Source organism: Salvelinus alpinus, chromosome 5 (assembly GCF_045679555.1).
Source record: "Salvelinus alpinus chromosome 5, SLU_Salpinus.1, whole genome shotgun sequence".
Classification (NCBI taxonomy): Eukaryota; Metazoa; Chordata; class Actinopteri; order Salmoniformes; family Salmonidae; genus Salvelinus; species Salvelinus alpinus.
In genome coordinates, this window is record NC_092090.1 from 51,772,073 (window position 1) to 51,789,757 (window position 17,685).

At 45.6% G+C, this 17,685-nt stretch overlaps 1 protein-coding gene across 2 annotated transcripts in view; it reads left to right on the forward strand.

The window, feature by feature from the left end:
* The window catches only part of LOC139575069 (rho guanine nucleotide exchange factor 28-like), a 72,688-nt gene that overhangs the window by 32,067 nt on the left and 22,936 nt on the right, over positions 1 to 17,685 (forward strand). The window contains exons 6-10 of one of the 2 annotated variants that reach the window (XM_071400047.1): positions 1,160 to 1,202; positions 12,499 to 12,594; positions 13,867 to 13,990; positions 16,304 to 16,457; positions 16,724 to 16,779. In XM_071400047.1, coding sequence (XP_071256148.1) covers positions 1,160 to 1,202; positions 12,499 to 12,594; positions 13,867 to 13,990; positions 16,304 to 16,457; positions 16,724 to 16,779 — 473 coding nt within the window. The remainder of the gene's footprint in view (positions 1 to 1,159; positions 1,203 to 12,498; positions 12,595 to 13,866; positions 13,991 to 16,303; positions 16,458 to 16,723; positions 16,780 to 17,685) is intronic. The other variant, XM_071400048.1, reaches the window with a different exon arrangement.

A 17,685-nucleotide genomic window follows, 5' to 3' on the forward strand; every position in this document is an offset into this window, starting at 1 on the left:
GGTCAACACAGTGAACTCTGTGTGTGTGTGTGTGCGTGCGTGCGTGCGTGCGTGCGTGCGTGCGTGCGTGCGTGCGTGCGTGCGTGCGTGCGTGCGTGCGTGCGTGTATAACTCCTACTCAGTTAGCCATCATGTGTCATTATCCTGTGTAGGTGGTGCATTCAGCAGCAGTGGCTGCTCCCTTCTTCAGGCTCTCTCTCTCTCTAAACTCTCTCCTTAACCCAGTTAGTAAGTACAGTCTTGAACAGCCCCTTTAGAAACACCGGTCCCCCGAGTTCTGCTATATGAATCTATGGTTGCGCTTGCTGATGTATGGGGCTGACCATATCGTCAGTATTGTTGCAGTGATGTAGCCTGGGTGCCTGACTTCTACATTCAGCAGTCTTAACTACATCATTATCATATCAAGACAAACTGGCTGAAACAGGAACTAGACTGGTGCCCAGGCTATGGTGGGGGTGTAGCTATGGTTACAAAGTGCATGGTCCTGTCAGAATCCTATTTGGAATATTAACCTCACATTAACTTGAGGCCAGTCTAATACAATGATAACAGGATATGAAATGAACATGGGCTTGTCCCAAATGGTACCCTATTCCTATTTAGCATAGGGCACTGGTTTAAATTACTGCACTATATAGGGAATAGGTTTCCATTTGGGATGCAGGACATGTGTTTTGTACTTTGAGGCTTGACAGTAATTGTCTTTGAGGGTTGGTTTGGTTTGGTTTCGTGGAAATGTTGTGGTTCTTTATGAGGAGATGTTTTGTTTCTCTCATGGGGAAATGTTTTGGAATTGCTACCGTTTTTCTGTTGTTATCTTTTTCTCCTCCTGTTCTCTCTTTCTGTGATCTGTTCTTCCTCAGCAGCTCGTTCCTGTGTGTGTTGTTTCTCTCTCTACAGGGATCTGCTGGACCTGGGGATTTATAAATGTTCTAAGTTACATCCTAAATGGCATCCTGTTCCCTATATAGTGCACTACTTTTGACCAGAGTAGTATCTGCCCTGGTCAAAAGTAGTGCACTATATAGGAAATATGGTGCCATTTGGGACGTAGATTTTTAACTCTGCTTCTGGTGTTTAATAGTTGATGGGGACTCCTGGTGAGTCTCACTTTCCTTTTTACTCACATTACTGTCATTCCTTGTTACCCTTCCAGAGCATAGAGACTTCAACTTGACTGAGACACCCAGAGAGAAGAGGTATGGACAATCTTTCATTCTACTGTATTTATTTTAGTCTTTGCAATGTCCCACCTCTCTAGTGTGTGTATGCATGCGTGCGTGTGTGTTTGTGTGAGTGTGTGTGCGCAATTGTGCGTGTGTGTGTGTGTGTGTGTGTGTGTGTGTGTGTGTGTGTGTGTGTGTGTGTGTGTGTGTGTGTGTGTGTGTGTGTAACACACTCTTAGTTGCCTCTCTAGTTTAGCCCTGTGGTCAGGGTCTGGCTGGGCAGGATGTGACATTCTCCCTGTTACACAGCCCACGGGTCAGAATAAGCTCTGATTACAACCTCAAGATAACCCCAAATACAACACACACAGAGACACCACAAACAGGTCTTTCCTAAACATCTCAACTCAGACACAAATTTTTGAATGCTGTAGTTTTGGAAGTGATACTAATATAATAACAACATGCATCATCATTTGAAACAGATACAGTTGATACAATTAAATTATTTACTTGTCCATAACATTTTATTTATCTGGTGACGTTATCAGATTTAGTTTGTAAAGACTCTTTTCCATGTAAGTTTTTTTTAATCATTCATGATGACTCATACTTTCATCTCAGCTCATCTCGCTAACGTCTCATAAATATGAGGTCTCGTTCCCTAATATATTGCCATCGCTAAAGAAACAGTAATGCATTGCTAACAGCAGAGAGAGCATATGAGATGATGGTATAGCTAGTTAAACTACATACATTATCTCAGTTAGCACACAGACAGTCTTACCCCGTCTCTACAACATCGGCATTCTAAATGGTATTCCATTTTAACACAAGACGGATGATGTCCATATTATTGTCAATATGCAAGTCTTGCTAAGTGGATGGGCCTCTACAGAATGTGTCAACGGTTCAGCCAAATGGTTACTTGCATAGTAGCAATATCAGAAATAGATAGTGTCAATATAATTAAAATAATATGCAGTATGTACAAGAACAATATCAATAACAATATCAGTGATAGACGAGGTAGTTACATACATAAAATCAGGGGTAAAGTGGCTGAGCATCAGGCTAAAAAAAAAAATTGTAGCAGCAACGTATGGCGTGTGTGTTAGGAGAGAGTCATTTGAATAGAGGCAATGCAGATAGTGCTGATGACTAGTCCGTCCGAACCACGCATGAACAAGGGAATCTATATTAACAGAGCCTGTTAATGTCCTGCCCTTGACTTTGGTTTAGGGCATGTGAAGTCCATAGCTTTTTCGTCGCAAAACGTCCTGATCTTCTCAAAAAGATACGTTTGTCTAGCTGTGTCCAGTCCAGGTGGTGCTTGTACAGGCAGACCATCTATGGGAGGAAGGATGTCAGCGTTGCGCAGCAGCTGAAACCTGTTCCAGACTGAGTCCGAACGCTCCTTGGCGACAACATCACCAGGCTCCAGAGAATCGAAGATGTAGAACAGGGAATAACAAAAAATCTGAAGACATTACAACCTTGCACAACATCAATTCAGCTCCCAAGTTTATATAAGAAGAATAACCTCATATGATGCAATGAAAATTACTTTCACCTGAAGTGGCAGCGGCCTGAAGTATTGAGTCAGGTGTTGTAGCTTTCCACCTGCACCGTATCATCCTCCAATCCAACCAGCTATGGGATGTTGACCCCTGTGACAGTGCTGTCCTTCACAACACCATGACGTGCCTTCATCAATCAAGTAGTTGACTTGTTGTGGTATTCCTTCACAGCAGATATCAAACAAGCCGCTCTTGCGAGGAGTTAAAAAGTAGATGGGACCTGGCTGCATAGAGTCAGAAGGATAGAGCACCTGCAAACAACAAAAGAACAGTAAGACAAATTATAATTCATTGTCTCACCCCTGTCAGTCTGTCTTTACACAGCTCAGTAAAAGGGATGGCGCCAACAGAGATGGAAACTAGCTCTAGGGAAACTTTGCAGTATTTCGTTTTTTGTGTACTATTTTTACATTATTAGCTCAGGAAATGTTTTGTGTCATTACATACAGCCGGGAAGAACTATTGGATATTAGAGCAGCGGTAACTCACCAGAACTACCAGCATTACGACCAGGAATACGACTTCCCTGGAGCAGATCCTTAGTTCACTCTCCCCAGAGCAATTTAACTTATTCCAGAGGCTGACCTAAAACATTGCAGGCGGAGGAGAGTCACTTGAGACGGCCTGCTGGTTCGACTTAGGATGCGTGCACAACACCAACCGTTTCCAAGTGTATTACTTGCTAATGTTCAGTCTTTGGATAACAAAGTAGATGAGCTGAGAGCAAGGATTTCTTTCCAGAGGGGCATGTAATATACACTGCTCAAAAAATAAAGGGAACACTTAAACAACACAATGTAACTCCAAGTCAATCACACTTCTGTGAAATCAAACTGTCCACTTAGGAAGCAACACTGATTGACAATTAATTTCACATGCTGTTGTGCAAATGGAATTGACAACAGGTGGAAATTATAGGCAATTAGCAAGACACCCCCAATAAAGGAGTGGTTCTGCAGGTGGTGACCACAGACCAATTCTCAGTTCCTATGCTTCCTGGCTGATGTTTTGGTCACTTTTGAATGCTGGCGGTGCTTTCACTCTAGTGGTAGCATGAGACGGAGTCTACAACCCACACAAGTGGCTCAGGTAGTGCAGCTCATCCAGGGTGGCACATCAATGTGAGCTGTGGCAAGAAGGTTTGCTGTGTCTGTCAGCGTAGTGTCCAGAGCATGGAGGCGCTACCAGGAGACAGGCCAGTACATCAGGAGACGTGGAGGAGGCCGTAGGAGGGCAACAACCCAGCAGCAGGACCGCTACCTCCGCCTTTGTGCAAGGAGGAGTAGGAGGAGCACTGCCAGAGCCCTGCAAAATGACCTCCAGCAGGCCACAAATGTGCATGTGTCTGCTCAAACGGTCAGAAACAGACTCCATGAGGGTGGTATGAGGGCCCGACGTCCACAGGTGGGGTTTGTGCTTACAGCCCAACACCGTGCAGGACGTTTGGCATTTGCCAGAGAACACCAAGATTGGCAAATTCGCCACTGGCACCCTGTGCTCTTCACAGATGAAAGCAGGTTCACACTGAGCACATGAGCACATGTGACAGACGTGACAGAGTCTGGAGACGCCGTGGAGAACGTTCTGCTGCCTGCAACATCCTCCAGCATGACCGGTTTGGCGGTGGGTCAGTCATGGTGTCGGGTGGCATTTCTTTGGGGGGCCGCACAGCCCTCCATGTGCTTGCCAGAGGTAGCCTGACTGCCATTAGGTACCGAGATGAGATCCTCAGACCCCTTGTGAGACCATATGCTGGTGCGGTTGGCCCTGGGTTCCTCCTAATGCAAGACAATGCTAGACCTCATGTGGCTGGAGTGTGTCAGCAGTTCCTGCAAGAGGAAGGCATTGATGCTATGGACTGGTCCGCCCGTTCCCCAGACCTGAATCCAATTGAGCACATCTGGGACATCATGTCTCGCTCCATCCACCAACGCCACGTTGCACCACAGACTGTCCAGGAGTTGGCGGATGCTTTAGTCCAGGTCTGGGAGGAGATCCCTCAGGAGACCATCCGCCACCTCATCAGGAGCATGCCCAGGCGTTGTAGGGAGATCATACAGGCACGTGGAGGCCACACACACTACTGAGCCTCATTTTGACTTGTTTTAAGGACATTACATCAAAGTTGGATCAGCCTGTAGTGTGGTTTTCCACTTTAATTTTGAGTGTGACTCCAAATCCAGACCTCCATGGGTTGATAAATTTGATTTCCATTGATAATTTTTGTGTGATTTTGTTGTCAGCACATTCAACTATGTAAAGAAAAAAGTATTTAATAAGAATATTTCATTCATTCAGATCTAGGATGTGTTATTTTAGTGTTCCCTTTATTTTTTTGAGCAGTGTACTTTATTTCACGGAAACATGGCTCTCTCTGGATACTCTGTCAGAGTTGGTAAAGCCAGCAGGATTCTCAGTACATCGCTCAGACAGGAATAAATATCTCTCAAGGAAGCAGAAGGGCGGAGGGGTGTGTTTCATGATTAGCGACTCATGGTGTAATTCTAGGAACATACAGGAACTCAAGTCCTTTTGTTCACCCGACCTCGAATACCTCACAATCAAATGCCGACCATATTATCTCCCAAGAGAATTCTCCACCGTCATTGCCACGGCCATTTACATCCCCCCTCAAGCCGATACCACGACAGCCCTCAAAGAACTTCACTGGACTTTATGCAAACTGGAAACCACATATCCTGAGGTTGCATTTATTGTAGCTGGGGATTTTATCAAAGCAAATTTAAGGACTAGGCTGCCGAAGTCTATCAATATATCGACTGTACTACTCGCGCTGCTAAGACTCTCAACCATTGCTATTCAAACTTCCGGAATGCTTACAAGGCCCTCCCCCGCCCTCATTTCGGCAAATCTGACCACAACTCCATCTTGCTCCTCCCTTCCTATAGGCAGAAACTTAAACAGGAAGTACCCGTGCTAAGAACTATTCAAAGCTGGTCTGACCAATCGGAATCCATGCTTCAGGATTGTTTTGATCATGTGCACTGGGATATGTTCCGGGTAGCTTTCGTGCCATTGTGGATTGCGCAGATGATTACGGGTCTCGTCCCATGGGTTAATCATTGTCTGCGTGTGTATTTATTAAAGGTACTCCTCCCTCTTTTGTTACTTGTTTGTTTGGTCTTCGTGCCCTTACACGGCAAGCCGGAATTTGGGGTATAGTAAAAACCCGTATTACGCATTTCTGCGCCTGTCTCCCGAATCTCTTCATACCAACGTGACAAATGTCTTGAGCCATTTTGTTATGGCTATTCTAAATAAGTTCAGGAGTAAAAATGTGCTTAACAAGTCACATAATAATTTGCATGGATTCACTCTGTGTGCAATAATAGTATATAACATGATTTTGGAATTTCAAACACAGATTCAACCACAAAGACCAGGGAGGTTTTCCAGTGCCTCGCAAAGGGTGCCTATTGGTAGTTGGGTTGAATACATTGAATATTTGTTTGAGCATGGTGAAGTTATTAATTATAAAGTCACTACAAAGATACATGCGTCTTTCATAACTCAGTTGCTGGAGAAGAAGAAATCCACTCAGGGATATCAACATGATGCCAATGGTGTCACGCCTGCTCCCACTCCCCGTCTCTGGCGCTTGAGGGTGCCAGGTGGCCCATCATTACACACACCTGTCACCATCGTTACGCACATCAGCGCTTCATTGGACTCATCTGGACTCCATCACTTATTGATTGCCTCCCCTATATCTGTCTTCCTCAGTTTCATCCCCATGTCAGCATGAATGTTGTTTTTGTTCCCCTTGTCCAGACGCTGTCCTTGTTTTGTTTCATGTCGGTTATTTATTAAATGTTCACTCCCTGTACTTGCTTCTCGTCTACCAGCATCTGTCCTCACAGAATGCTGACACCACATTATTGGAAGCATCAGGGAGTTTTTTTGTTGGTGACGTCTGGTCCGGGTCCTCTGCCGAAGGAATCTGGGGGTACCCCAGCTGGCTCGTCAGACTTCCATGCCTTGGCTGGCTCAAGAGGTTTTCTTGCCTCGATTGGCTCGGCAGGCTCCCATCCCAAGTCATACCTCAGCCGGCTCGTCGGGCTCCGGGTATGCTTGTTATGGGTATGCTTGTAATCGTTAAGGACAGGGAAGTTCTTCAGGATTTAAAAGATATGAAATGGCGCTAAGCACAGGTAAAATCCTAGAAGAAAACCTGGTTCAGTCTGCTTTCCACCAGACACAGGGAGATTAATTCCCCTTTCAGCAAGACAATAATTGGGGTTGCTTACCAAGAAGACAGTGAATGTTCCTGAGTGGCCAAGTTACAGTTTTGACTTAAATCTTCTTGGAAATCTATGGCAAGACCTGAAAATGGTTGTCTAGCAATGTTAAACAACCAATTTGACAGAGCTTGAAATTTGACAGAGCTTTGAAAATAATGATGGGTAAATGTTGCACAATCCAGGTGTGTAATCAGTTTTGGTAATCCGTGGCTGTATTGGAGGAGAGTGGTTTCACCTCTTTTCTGAGTATATAACCAGTTCCTCAGGCTCCATCTCAGTGCGCTTCATTCTAAAGCTTGACGACTCCGGATATATCCAGGAATGATAAGTATACCTTTTGTCTTCGTCTGTTATTGTCTAGTACTGTTGTTTTGCTAACTAGGGCCATCTACTTTAGTAGGCTGCCTGTCTTTCCATTAGCCTACTTGTGTGTTAGTGTGTGAACTGCTGACTGCTATTAACTTGCAGATGATTGTTGACACATCAACCAGGATTAAGGGGAATGGCAATTTGTGACTGTTGTTTTGGTGGCTCAACATCCAAGGCATTCAAAGTTGGTCACCAAACATTTCTGTAAAAAACAACAACGATAAAGCCTTGCGTTCCTAATTTTTTTTCTTTGTTTTCGCTGTTGGCAGTAGTTGCATTTGATTCAGCAACCCTTGCGCCGAGAAGGTAAAGTGTTCCCATTTTAAACCATTTCATGTGTCTGAAGGTAGAACAAGGTGGGCAGAGCCAAGCACGAGCTAGTGAGATCCTATTGGCGCATTCTAGCATTTATTTGCATATTTTCGATAGGGAAGGACTACTCTGTAAAGAGTGCGTGTGCAATAACTAAAAACGATTTTTTGGAACTTTGGCAAAAGGTAAAGTCTACAAAATGCAGTCCACTCTGTTTTGTACATATTATAGTTTTGGAAACAGAAAACTGTATGGAGATCAAATGTTTCATCGATGAGAAAATTTGAATTTGAAGAATGTCAGCCAAAATCCATCTTCTCCCAGTGCCGGCCACTGGGCTTCCACTCATCACCATATTTGGTAGCGGAAATGCCAATCGGATGCTTCAGATTTATACATCTGGTGAAATGTCTGTTTCATTGTTCTATCTGTGTTATACCTGGCAGGCCCAGAGAGCAAATCAAGTGCACCTATAGGCCTACCGCTGGTCAATCAGATAGCTCAGATCACTGTTTCTCCACAGTTTCCTCGTGCCATGGGCTGTAAAAAGAACAGCAATTTGATACTGTAGGATTTAAAAACGTTTAAAACCACGACTAGAGAGAGACTCAATTAATACAGCAAAAAATATGCTGTTTTTATAAGTTCATGTTTCAGTTGTTATTCAGTACTGTCAACAATTTGTTCATCACTTTTATAAGCCATAAAATGCACGTTCTCCCTACTTTCACTAAGGCTACAACCAGCCCTGCAGCTGCAATGAATGAGTAGAGCAAAGTGTTTCAATAAGCTTGGGTTGTTATTATTAACACCTTGTGTATTTTTTCATTTCAAGGAATATTTCACATTCTCTGGTCATAGGAGTAACAACATGAATTGGTGCATGAGGCAGAAATAATGCAAAGCGACTTGAGTTTCACCATCAGCTGGAAGACTGTGTCCCCTTTTCTCAGATGAGGAGGAAGGGAGAGAGGAGGGACGGTCTCCCTCCCTCCCATCAGAAGCAGGCCATCAGTCCAGTAAAAATGTTTAAAAAAGCAAATTATTACGCTCACTCAGCTGTGCCTCACAAGTAATACAACAAATTATCCATACCAGTGTGATCATATACTTAACTTTTTGAAATATAATTTAAAAAATGGTCTGAGAAAACAACATTGGCAGTTCAAGCATAGCCAATATATAGTGATAATGTATTGGGCTTACAACCTACTGCACAATCCTTATTGCTATAGAACTGTTTTTAGTAGATTAATGTTGCATAAGCTTATGTTTTTTAAGTCATGTTTAAAAAATCTGAGCGGTACTCAAAGTGATCATGACTCAGTGTCACGATCTTCTTCGTATTGTGAGAGAGTGGACCAAGGCGCAGCGTGATACGAATACATCTTCTTTTTATTTGACGAAGATGAACACGAAACGAAACACTGTTACAAACTAACAAAACAACAAACAAACGACCGTGAAGCTACAAACGAAAGTGCATACACAAGCTACTAACGTTAGACATAGACAATTACCCACAAATCCCCAACACAAAACAAGCCACCTATATATGATTCTCAATCAGGGACAACGATAGACAGCTGCCTCTGATTGAGAACCATATTAGGCTGAACATAGAAACAGACAAACTAGACACACAACATAGAGTTCCCACCCAGCTCACGTCCTGACCAACACTAAACAAGCAAAACACACAAGAACTATGGTCAGGACGTGACAGTACCCCCCTCCTGAGGTGCGGACTCCGGACGCACCCCTAAAACTCCAGGGGAGGGTCTGGGTGGGCATCTGTCCGCGGTGGCGGCTCCGGCGCAGGATGAGGACACCCCTCCACCATTGTCTTTGTCCCCCTCCTTAGCGTCCTTTGAGTGGCGACCCTCGCCCCCGACCCTGGTCTAGGAACCTTCACAAAGGTCCCCCTTAAATAGAGGAGATAGCTCAGGACAGAGAGGTAGCTCAGGACAGAGAGGTAGCTCAGGACAGAGAGGTAGCTCAGGACAGAGAGGTAGCTCAGGACAGAGAGGTAGCTCAGGACAGAGGGGCAACTCCGGACTGAAGGGCAGCTCCGTACAGAGGCAGCTCTGGACTGAATGGTCGCTCCCTACTAATGGCAGCTCATGACTGGAGGGCAGCTCATGACTGGAGGGCAGCTCATGACTGGAGGGCAGCTCATGACTGGAGGGCAGCTCATGACTGGAGGGCAGCTCATGACTGGCTGAAGGCTCTGGCTGCTCATGGCTGGCGGAAGGCTCTGGCTGCTCCTGTCTGGCGGAAGGCTCTGGCTGCTCCTGTCTGGCGGAAGGCTCTGGCTGCTCCTGTCTGGCGGAAGGCTCTGGCTGCTCCTGTCTGGCGGAAGGCTCTGGCTGCTCCTGTCTGGCGGAAGGCTCTGGCTGCTCCTGTCTGGCGGAAGGCTCTGGCTGCTCCTGTCTGACGGAAGGCTCTGGCTGCTCCTGTCTGGCGGAAGGCTCTGGCGGCTCCTGTCTGGCGGAAGGCTCTGGCGGCTCCTGTCTGGCGGAAGGCTCTGGCGGCTCCTGTCTGGCGGAAGGTTCTAGCGGCTCCTGTCTGGCGGAAGGCTCTAGCGGCTCCTGTCTGGCGGAAGGCTCTAGCGGCTCCTGTCTGGCGGAAGGCTCTAGCGGCTCCTGTCTGGCGGACGGTTCTGAAGGCTCAGGACAGACGGGCGGCTCTGAAGGCTCAGGACAGACGGGCGGCTCTGAAGGCTCAGGACAGACGGGCGGCTTTGAAGGCTCAGGACAGACGGGCGGCTTTGAAGGCTCAGGACAGACGGGCGGCTTTGAAGGCTCAGGACAGACGGGCGGCTTTGAAGGCTCAGGACAGACGGGCGGCTTTGAAGGCTCAGGACAGACGGGCAGCGCAGGCGGCGCTTGACAGACGGACAGCTCAGACGGCGTTGGGCAGACGGGCAGTTCAGGCGCCGCTGGGCAGACGGCAGACTCTGGCCGGCTGAGGCGCACTGTAGGCCTGGTGCGTGGTGTAGGCACTGGTGGTACTGGGCTAAGGACACGCACCTTAAGGCTAGTGCGGGGAGCAGCAACAGGACGCACAGGACTCTGGAGACGCACAGGAGGCTTGGTGCGTGGTGCCGGAACTGGTGGTACCGGGCTGGAGACACGCACCATAGGGCTAGTGCGTGGAGGAGGAACAGGGCTCTGGAGACGCACAGGAAGCTTGGTGCGTGGTGCCGGAACTGGTGGTACCGGGCTGGAGACACGCACCATAGGGCTAGTGCGTGGAGGAGGAACAGGGCTCTGGAGACGCACAGGAAGCCTGGTGCGTGGTGTTGGCCCTGGGCTGGGGCGGGGAGGTGGCGCCGGATATACCGGACCGTGCAGGCGTACTGGCTCCCTTGAGCACCGAGCCTGCCCAACCTTACCTGGTTGTATGCTCCCCGTAGCCCGACCAGTGCGGGGAGTTGGAATAACCCGCACTGGGCTGTGTAGGCGAACAGGGGACACCATGCGTAAGGCTGGTGCCATGTATGCCGGCCCGAGGAGACGCACTGGAGACCAGCCGCGTTGAGCCGGCTTCATGGCACCTGGCTCAATGCCCAATCTAGCCCTGCTAGTGCGGGGAGGTGGAATAACCCGCACCGGGCTATGCACACGTACAGGAGACACCGTGCGCTCTACCGCATAACACGGTGTCTGCCCGTACTCTCGCTCTCCACGGTAAAATCGGGAAGTTGGCGCAGGTCTCCTACCTGATTTCGCCACACTACCCTTTAGCCCCCCCCCCCCCAAGAAGTTTTTGGGCTTGACTTACAGGCTTCCTACCGCGTCGTCGTGCTGCCTCCATTCGCCGGTATCCCTCCTCACACTGCGCCAGAGAATCCCAGGCGGGCTCCGGCACTCTCCTTGGGTCGATCGCCCACCTGTCGATCTCCTCTCAGGTAGTATAGCCCAGATCCTTCTCCTGCTTCCGTGCTAGCTCCTCAAAACGCCGCCTCTCTGCTTTCGCTGCCTCCAGCTCAGCTTTGGGGCGGCGATATTCTCCTGGTTCTTCGCTGTCCAGAATTTCCTCCCAATTCCTGTAATCCTGCGTTTGCTGCTGCTGCCTTGAATCACGCTGCTTGGTCCTATTGAGGTGGGTAATTCTGTCACGATCGTCGTAAATTTGAGGAAGAGTGGACCAAGGCGCAGCGTGATACGAATACATCTTCTTTTAATTTGACGAAGATGAACACGAAACGAAACACTGTTACAAACTAACAAAACAACAAACAAACGACCGTGAAGCTACAAACGAAAGTGCATACACAAGCTACTAACGTTAGACATAGACAATTACCCACAAATCCCCAACACAAAACAAGCCACCTATATATGATTCTCAATCAGGGACAACGATAGACAGCTGCCTCTGATTGAGAACCATATTAGGCTGAACATAGAAACAGACAAACTAGACACACAACATAGAGTTCCCACCCAGCTCACGTCCTGACCAACACTAAACAAGCAAAACACACAAGAACTATGGTCAGGACGTGACACTCAGAAAAGGTTGGTGACCAATGCTCTAATCAAATCCAGACATATTTATATGCAATATGCTTCAGAATGACAGTTATGGTTTTGTTTGGAAATACCGGGAAAGATTATTTATTCACAGGATGGAACATTTGTAAAATACCTGGAAAATATTAAACCCTAGCGTACATGTGCTTAGACCACCAGGCCATGAGGCCTGTGCAGTAGCCTCAAGATCTGTTGAAAAGGGTTCAAGACAGACCTGGTAAGCAGTGACCTCCAGAACTCAGTCATCCAGTGTGTTTCACCATAGGGGTGTGTGCTTCCGTAAGAGGGCCCAGTCTGCTGAGGACGAAGGCAGCTCGTCATCATCACTCCAACACCTCACCCTCTCAGAGTTCCTCAAAGAGTATGTCCCATTTCACTAATCTGGCTCCCATGCCACGCATGAGTAGCGCAAGACCCGCCTGGCATAACCTATAAATAACCCATTAACCCTGGTCACCATTTTCTTAGACTAAGCCTGGTATGCTCCAGGGTGAAGTTTCCCCTGGTTACAGATCTAGGATCAGAGTACCCTCAGCCAATCTTAGCCTTAACCATTAGTGGGGGAAAGGCAAAACTGACCTATGATCAGTGTCTAGTGGCAACTCTGTCTTGTTCACCCGATCTAATAATTTTTTTAAAACTAATCTAATAACAACTCAATATGACACCTACCTCTTTACAAAACTGAACCATACCGCAACTTCTTAACCAGCCACGATACACATGTCTTAACCCTATCCTAAAGTTTTTTTATATCTATATATTAATTTATTTTACCCTTATTTTACCAGGTAAATTGACTGAGAACTCATTAGTTACAGGGTTCATCGCTACTTCGTCCATCTGAAGAGAAGTGGAGCTCCTACCTGATGCCAACTATGATTCAGGCTAATGGCAGGATAGTTAAGGAATCCCAAATGGCACCCTATTCCCTATGTAGTGCCCTACTTTAATTGTATTTTTATTTTACCCTTATTTTACCAGGTAAGTTGACTGAGAACACATTCTCAGTCAACTTAATGACCAGATCCCAATGGGCATTTTGACCAGAGCCCAACGGGCTTTTGTCTAAAAGTAAGGCACTATATATGGAATAGGGTGCCATTTGGGAGGCAACCCTTGTCTTTGAACTCTGTTACACCAGATGTTATCAGTATGGCTCGGTTCTGCTTTGTCATGGAAAAACTGTGTATTGCATTGCATGTACTCTAAATGTCCTCCTGCCTCTAACAGAATACCTATCACCTGGAATGTCTACTCTACCTACTAGTAGTGTTATGAATAGCTGGCATATTATGTGTCAAGGTCATGCCATGAATAGCATCGAGACATAATTTAAACTGTTGGGTTATTCCAAACTTTCCAAGTATGTTACTAAGAGTGATGGTATTTTTGACCAGGGGTGGCCAATCCTGGAGGCCAATCAATTTATCATGGTCTTCAATCTCTACACCCTGAATAGTTTTACTCAGGTGTTAATGTGTTTGAGTTGACCACTCCTGGTCTAGATTAATGAGATAAACCTAGCTAGCCTGGTCCCAGATCTGTGTGTGCTCTTAGCCTGTAACCCAGGCTAAAACCTAGCTTCACTGTACTATGGAATGTCATACTGAAATTCCTTTCCTAAAAACAGGATTGAAGATGAGGAGTGGGATAAATACATAATTCCCTCCAAGGTTGAGTCAGAGAAATACAAAGTGAGCAGAACCTTCAGCTTCCTGAAGAGCAGGATGTCCAGCCCACGTAACAAGATCAAGGTGAGCGCCCCGGGGTGTAGTTTCCCCTAGGTACAGATCTAGGATCAGCTCCCCTCCCCCAATCCTAACCTTAACCATAAGTAGCAGAAATGCAAGACTGACCCAAGATCAGCATCTAGTGGCAAATTCAACCTACGTACACCCAAGTGAAATAGACAACAAACACTCTGTTGGTTATTCTCCAAGTTACAACAAAATATACTGTAGTACTACAGCAAAATCCAGTTCTTGGGTTAAAAGTTTAAGATTATCCAAACCAGACGTGCTACTGGACCTGTTGGACTCTCCCACACAAACTTTTTAACACCTCTGTCAGGATTACTATTCTGCTGGGAGCCATTGTCTGGGAATGGTGCCTTTGCTCGGGGAAGGGAAAATTCCCTTTCCATACATCTTAGCAACAGGACACAATGAAAACATCCTTTAATATAATCTACAGACTCCCAGCGCAGGGCCGGGATCCAAAACACATTCCATTATACACAATCACTCATATACCCATGTGCACTGAAAAGCACACACAAATCCAATAAACTTTTATTTGTCACATGCTTCCTGAACAGCAGGTGTAGACTAACAGTGAAATGCTTACTTAAGGGCCCTTCTGACAAGGCAGAGAGAAACAAAGAGAAACAATAGAAAAATAATAACACAATGACAAACAATAACTTAGCTTATACTTAGCTTGAAGTCGGAAGTTACGTACACTTTAGCTAAATACATTTAAACTCAGTTTTTCACAATTCCTGACATTTAACCCTTGTAAATATTCCCTGTTTTATGTCAGTTAGGATCTCCACTTTATTTTAAGAATGTGAAATGGCAGAATAATTGTAGAGAGAATGATTTATTTCAGCTTTTATTTACTTCGTCACATTCCCAGTCGGTCAGAAGTTTACATACACTCAATTAGTATTTGCCTTGAAATTGTTTCACTTGGGTCAAACATTTCGGGTAGCCTTGCACAAGCTTCCCACAAAAAGTTGGGTGAATTTTGGCCCATTCCTCCTGACAGAGCTGGTGTAACTGAGTCAGGTTTGTAAGCCACCTTGCTCACACACACTTTTTCAGTTCTGCCCACAAATTTTCTATGGGACTGAAGTCAGGGCTTTGTGATGGCCACTCCAACTTTGTTGTCTTTAAGACATTTTGCCACAACTTTGTAAGTATACTTGGGGTCATTGGCCAGTGGGTTAACTGCCTGTTCAGGGGCAGAACGACAGATTTGTACCTTGTCAGCTCGGGGATTCGAACTTGCAACCTTTCGGTTACTAGGCCAACACTCTAACCACTAGACTACCCTGCCGCCCCTTTAACTTCCTGACTGATGTAATGAGATGTTGCTTCGATAAATCCACATCATTTTCCCTCCTCATGATGCCATCAATTTTGTAAAGTTCACCAGTCCCTCCTGCAGCAAAGCACCCCCACAACATGATGCTGCCACCTCCATGCTTCACGGTTGGGATGGTGTTCTTCGGCTTGCAAGCGTCCCCCTTTTTCCTCCAAACATAACGATGGTCATTATGGCCAAACAGTTCTATTTTTGTTTCATCAGACCAGAGGACATTTCTCCAAAAAGCACAATCTTTGTCCCCATGTGCAGTTGCAAACCGTAGTCTGGCTTTTTTATGGCGGTTTTGGAGCAGTGGCTTTTTCCTTGCTGAGCTGCCTTTCAGGTTATGTCGATATAGGACTTGTTTTACTTTGGATATAGATACTTTTGTACCTGTTTCCTCCAGCATCTCCACAAGGTCCTTTGCTGTTGTTCTGGGATTGATTTGCACTTTTCGCACCAAAGTACGTTCATTTCTAGGAAACAGAACACGTCTCCTTCCTGAGTGGTATGACGGCTGTGTAGTCCCATGGTGTTTATACTTGCATACTATTGTTTGTACAGATGAACGTGGTACCTTCAGGTGTTTGCTCCCAAGGATGAACCAGACTTGTGGAGGTCTACAATTTTTTCTGAGGTCTTGGCTGATTTCTTTTGTTTTTCTCGTGAAAATTACTTGTGTCATGCAAAAAGTAGATGTCCTAACTGACTTGCCAAAATTATAGTTTTTTAACAAGAAATTTGTGGAGTGGTTGAAAAAGGAGTTTTAATGACTCCAACCTAAGTGTATTTAAACTTCTGACTTTAACTCTACAAATTACTGTGCAATAGTAACTGTCTAAACAATAGTTGCAGGTAATAGCAACATCTGACTGTGCTTTAATCTCTCTCTCAAGCTCTCTCTCTTACTCACTGGTACATCAAATAAAACACCCCCACCCATGGCTTTGGCTTCTCTGGGGCTTTCTGCACTGTAGGTGAAGGAGGGAAAAGAGAAGACTGGAAAGGAGAAGACAGGAGCAACTAACGTACACCAGTTTGTGCCAGTCTCTCCCTCAGGACCCTCTGGTCTGTCTGTATATGTGGCCTGTGACAAGCCTGTCCCTGGGAAAGAGTTGCTGCAGTGTACCAGTGAGTACTGTACTTTTTGTCGCACTCTATTCCCTGTAGGGGACCATTGCTCAGGTCTTTGGCCATGTCTAATAACAAGGCAATTTGATAGCAATTCCAATCCAATGAGATTGCTAATTAAAATGTATTTATAGAAGCTTTAATGCTAACATGGAGGATAGTTTGGTCAAACTCTGTGCACAATTGGCTCTGCTGAGCACTAGTATCTGATTACTGTGACAATTAACATACTGAGTGAAAGTCATAAAATGTCACTTCCTCCCTAGACTGCTCTCTGAGTGTCCATAAGGGCTGTCGTGACTCGGCTGCAGCCTGTGGGAAGGTATGGGTCACCTACTGAACATATTCTTTCACCTTTGACGCCATGAGTACTGTATATCACTGAGAACTAATGCTACATTCATGCCATGTGTTCGGAAATACAACTTCTAAACTCAGAGCAACAAGTTGTTTGCATTCATGTGCTTTGAATTCAGAGAGAATGACAATTGACTAACGCCTGACTAGTTACTTCAACCATAAAAGAGAATTATGGCTAACATGCTCGCAAACAAACAAATTATTGTGTTCTAAAACATATTTATATAAATAGGCTGTTTTTGATGAATAACATTTTGTTGTTTGTAATTAACTGCCGAAAAGATTATGTCGTCAACGGTAATTTCCTTGGTAGGTGATATCAGAGTTCAGCATGTCGGAGAAGTTGGAGTACTTATATCTTACCCGAGTTTCCGATTTGTAATTAAGAGTTGGAGGGCCATTCAAATAGATTTTTTACCCTCGGAAACTACAATTTCCGAGTTTCAGACATGTTTTGAACGCGTCATAAAGAACATGGAGACCTATGCTAGGATCCTATTCACGCTATAGCTGAGCTGGGAGAATACATGGCATCCAGTCTAGCTTTGTCTTGTAAATGTACTCACCAGTGTTGATTTTAGCATGTCAATCTTGGTGTGGCAAACCAAAAAATGCATGCCAGCAAAGCCACTACACAACACAACATAGCACTAAACAATACATTAATTGCACTATAACGGTGAGAAACTGTGCCAACAAACTGTTAGGTCCTACATAGAGCTGTCCAAACAGCAGTCCCAACTTACCACTGCTACACCTGGCTATCAGAGAAGCCTTGTCTAGCAGCGAAACAGTTCATTCAGCATCATTTACTGCCTTTAAAAAAAAACAAAGCTGATATGGCTGACTTGCTTAAAACCTCGTAAAG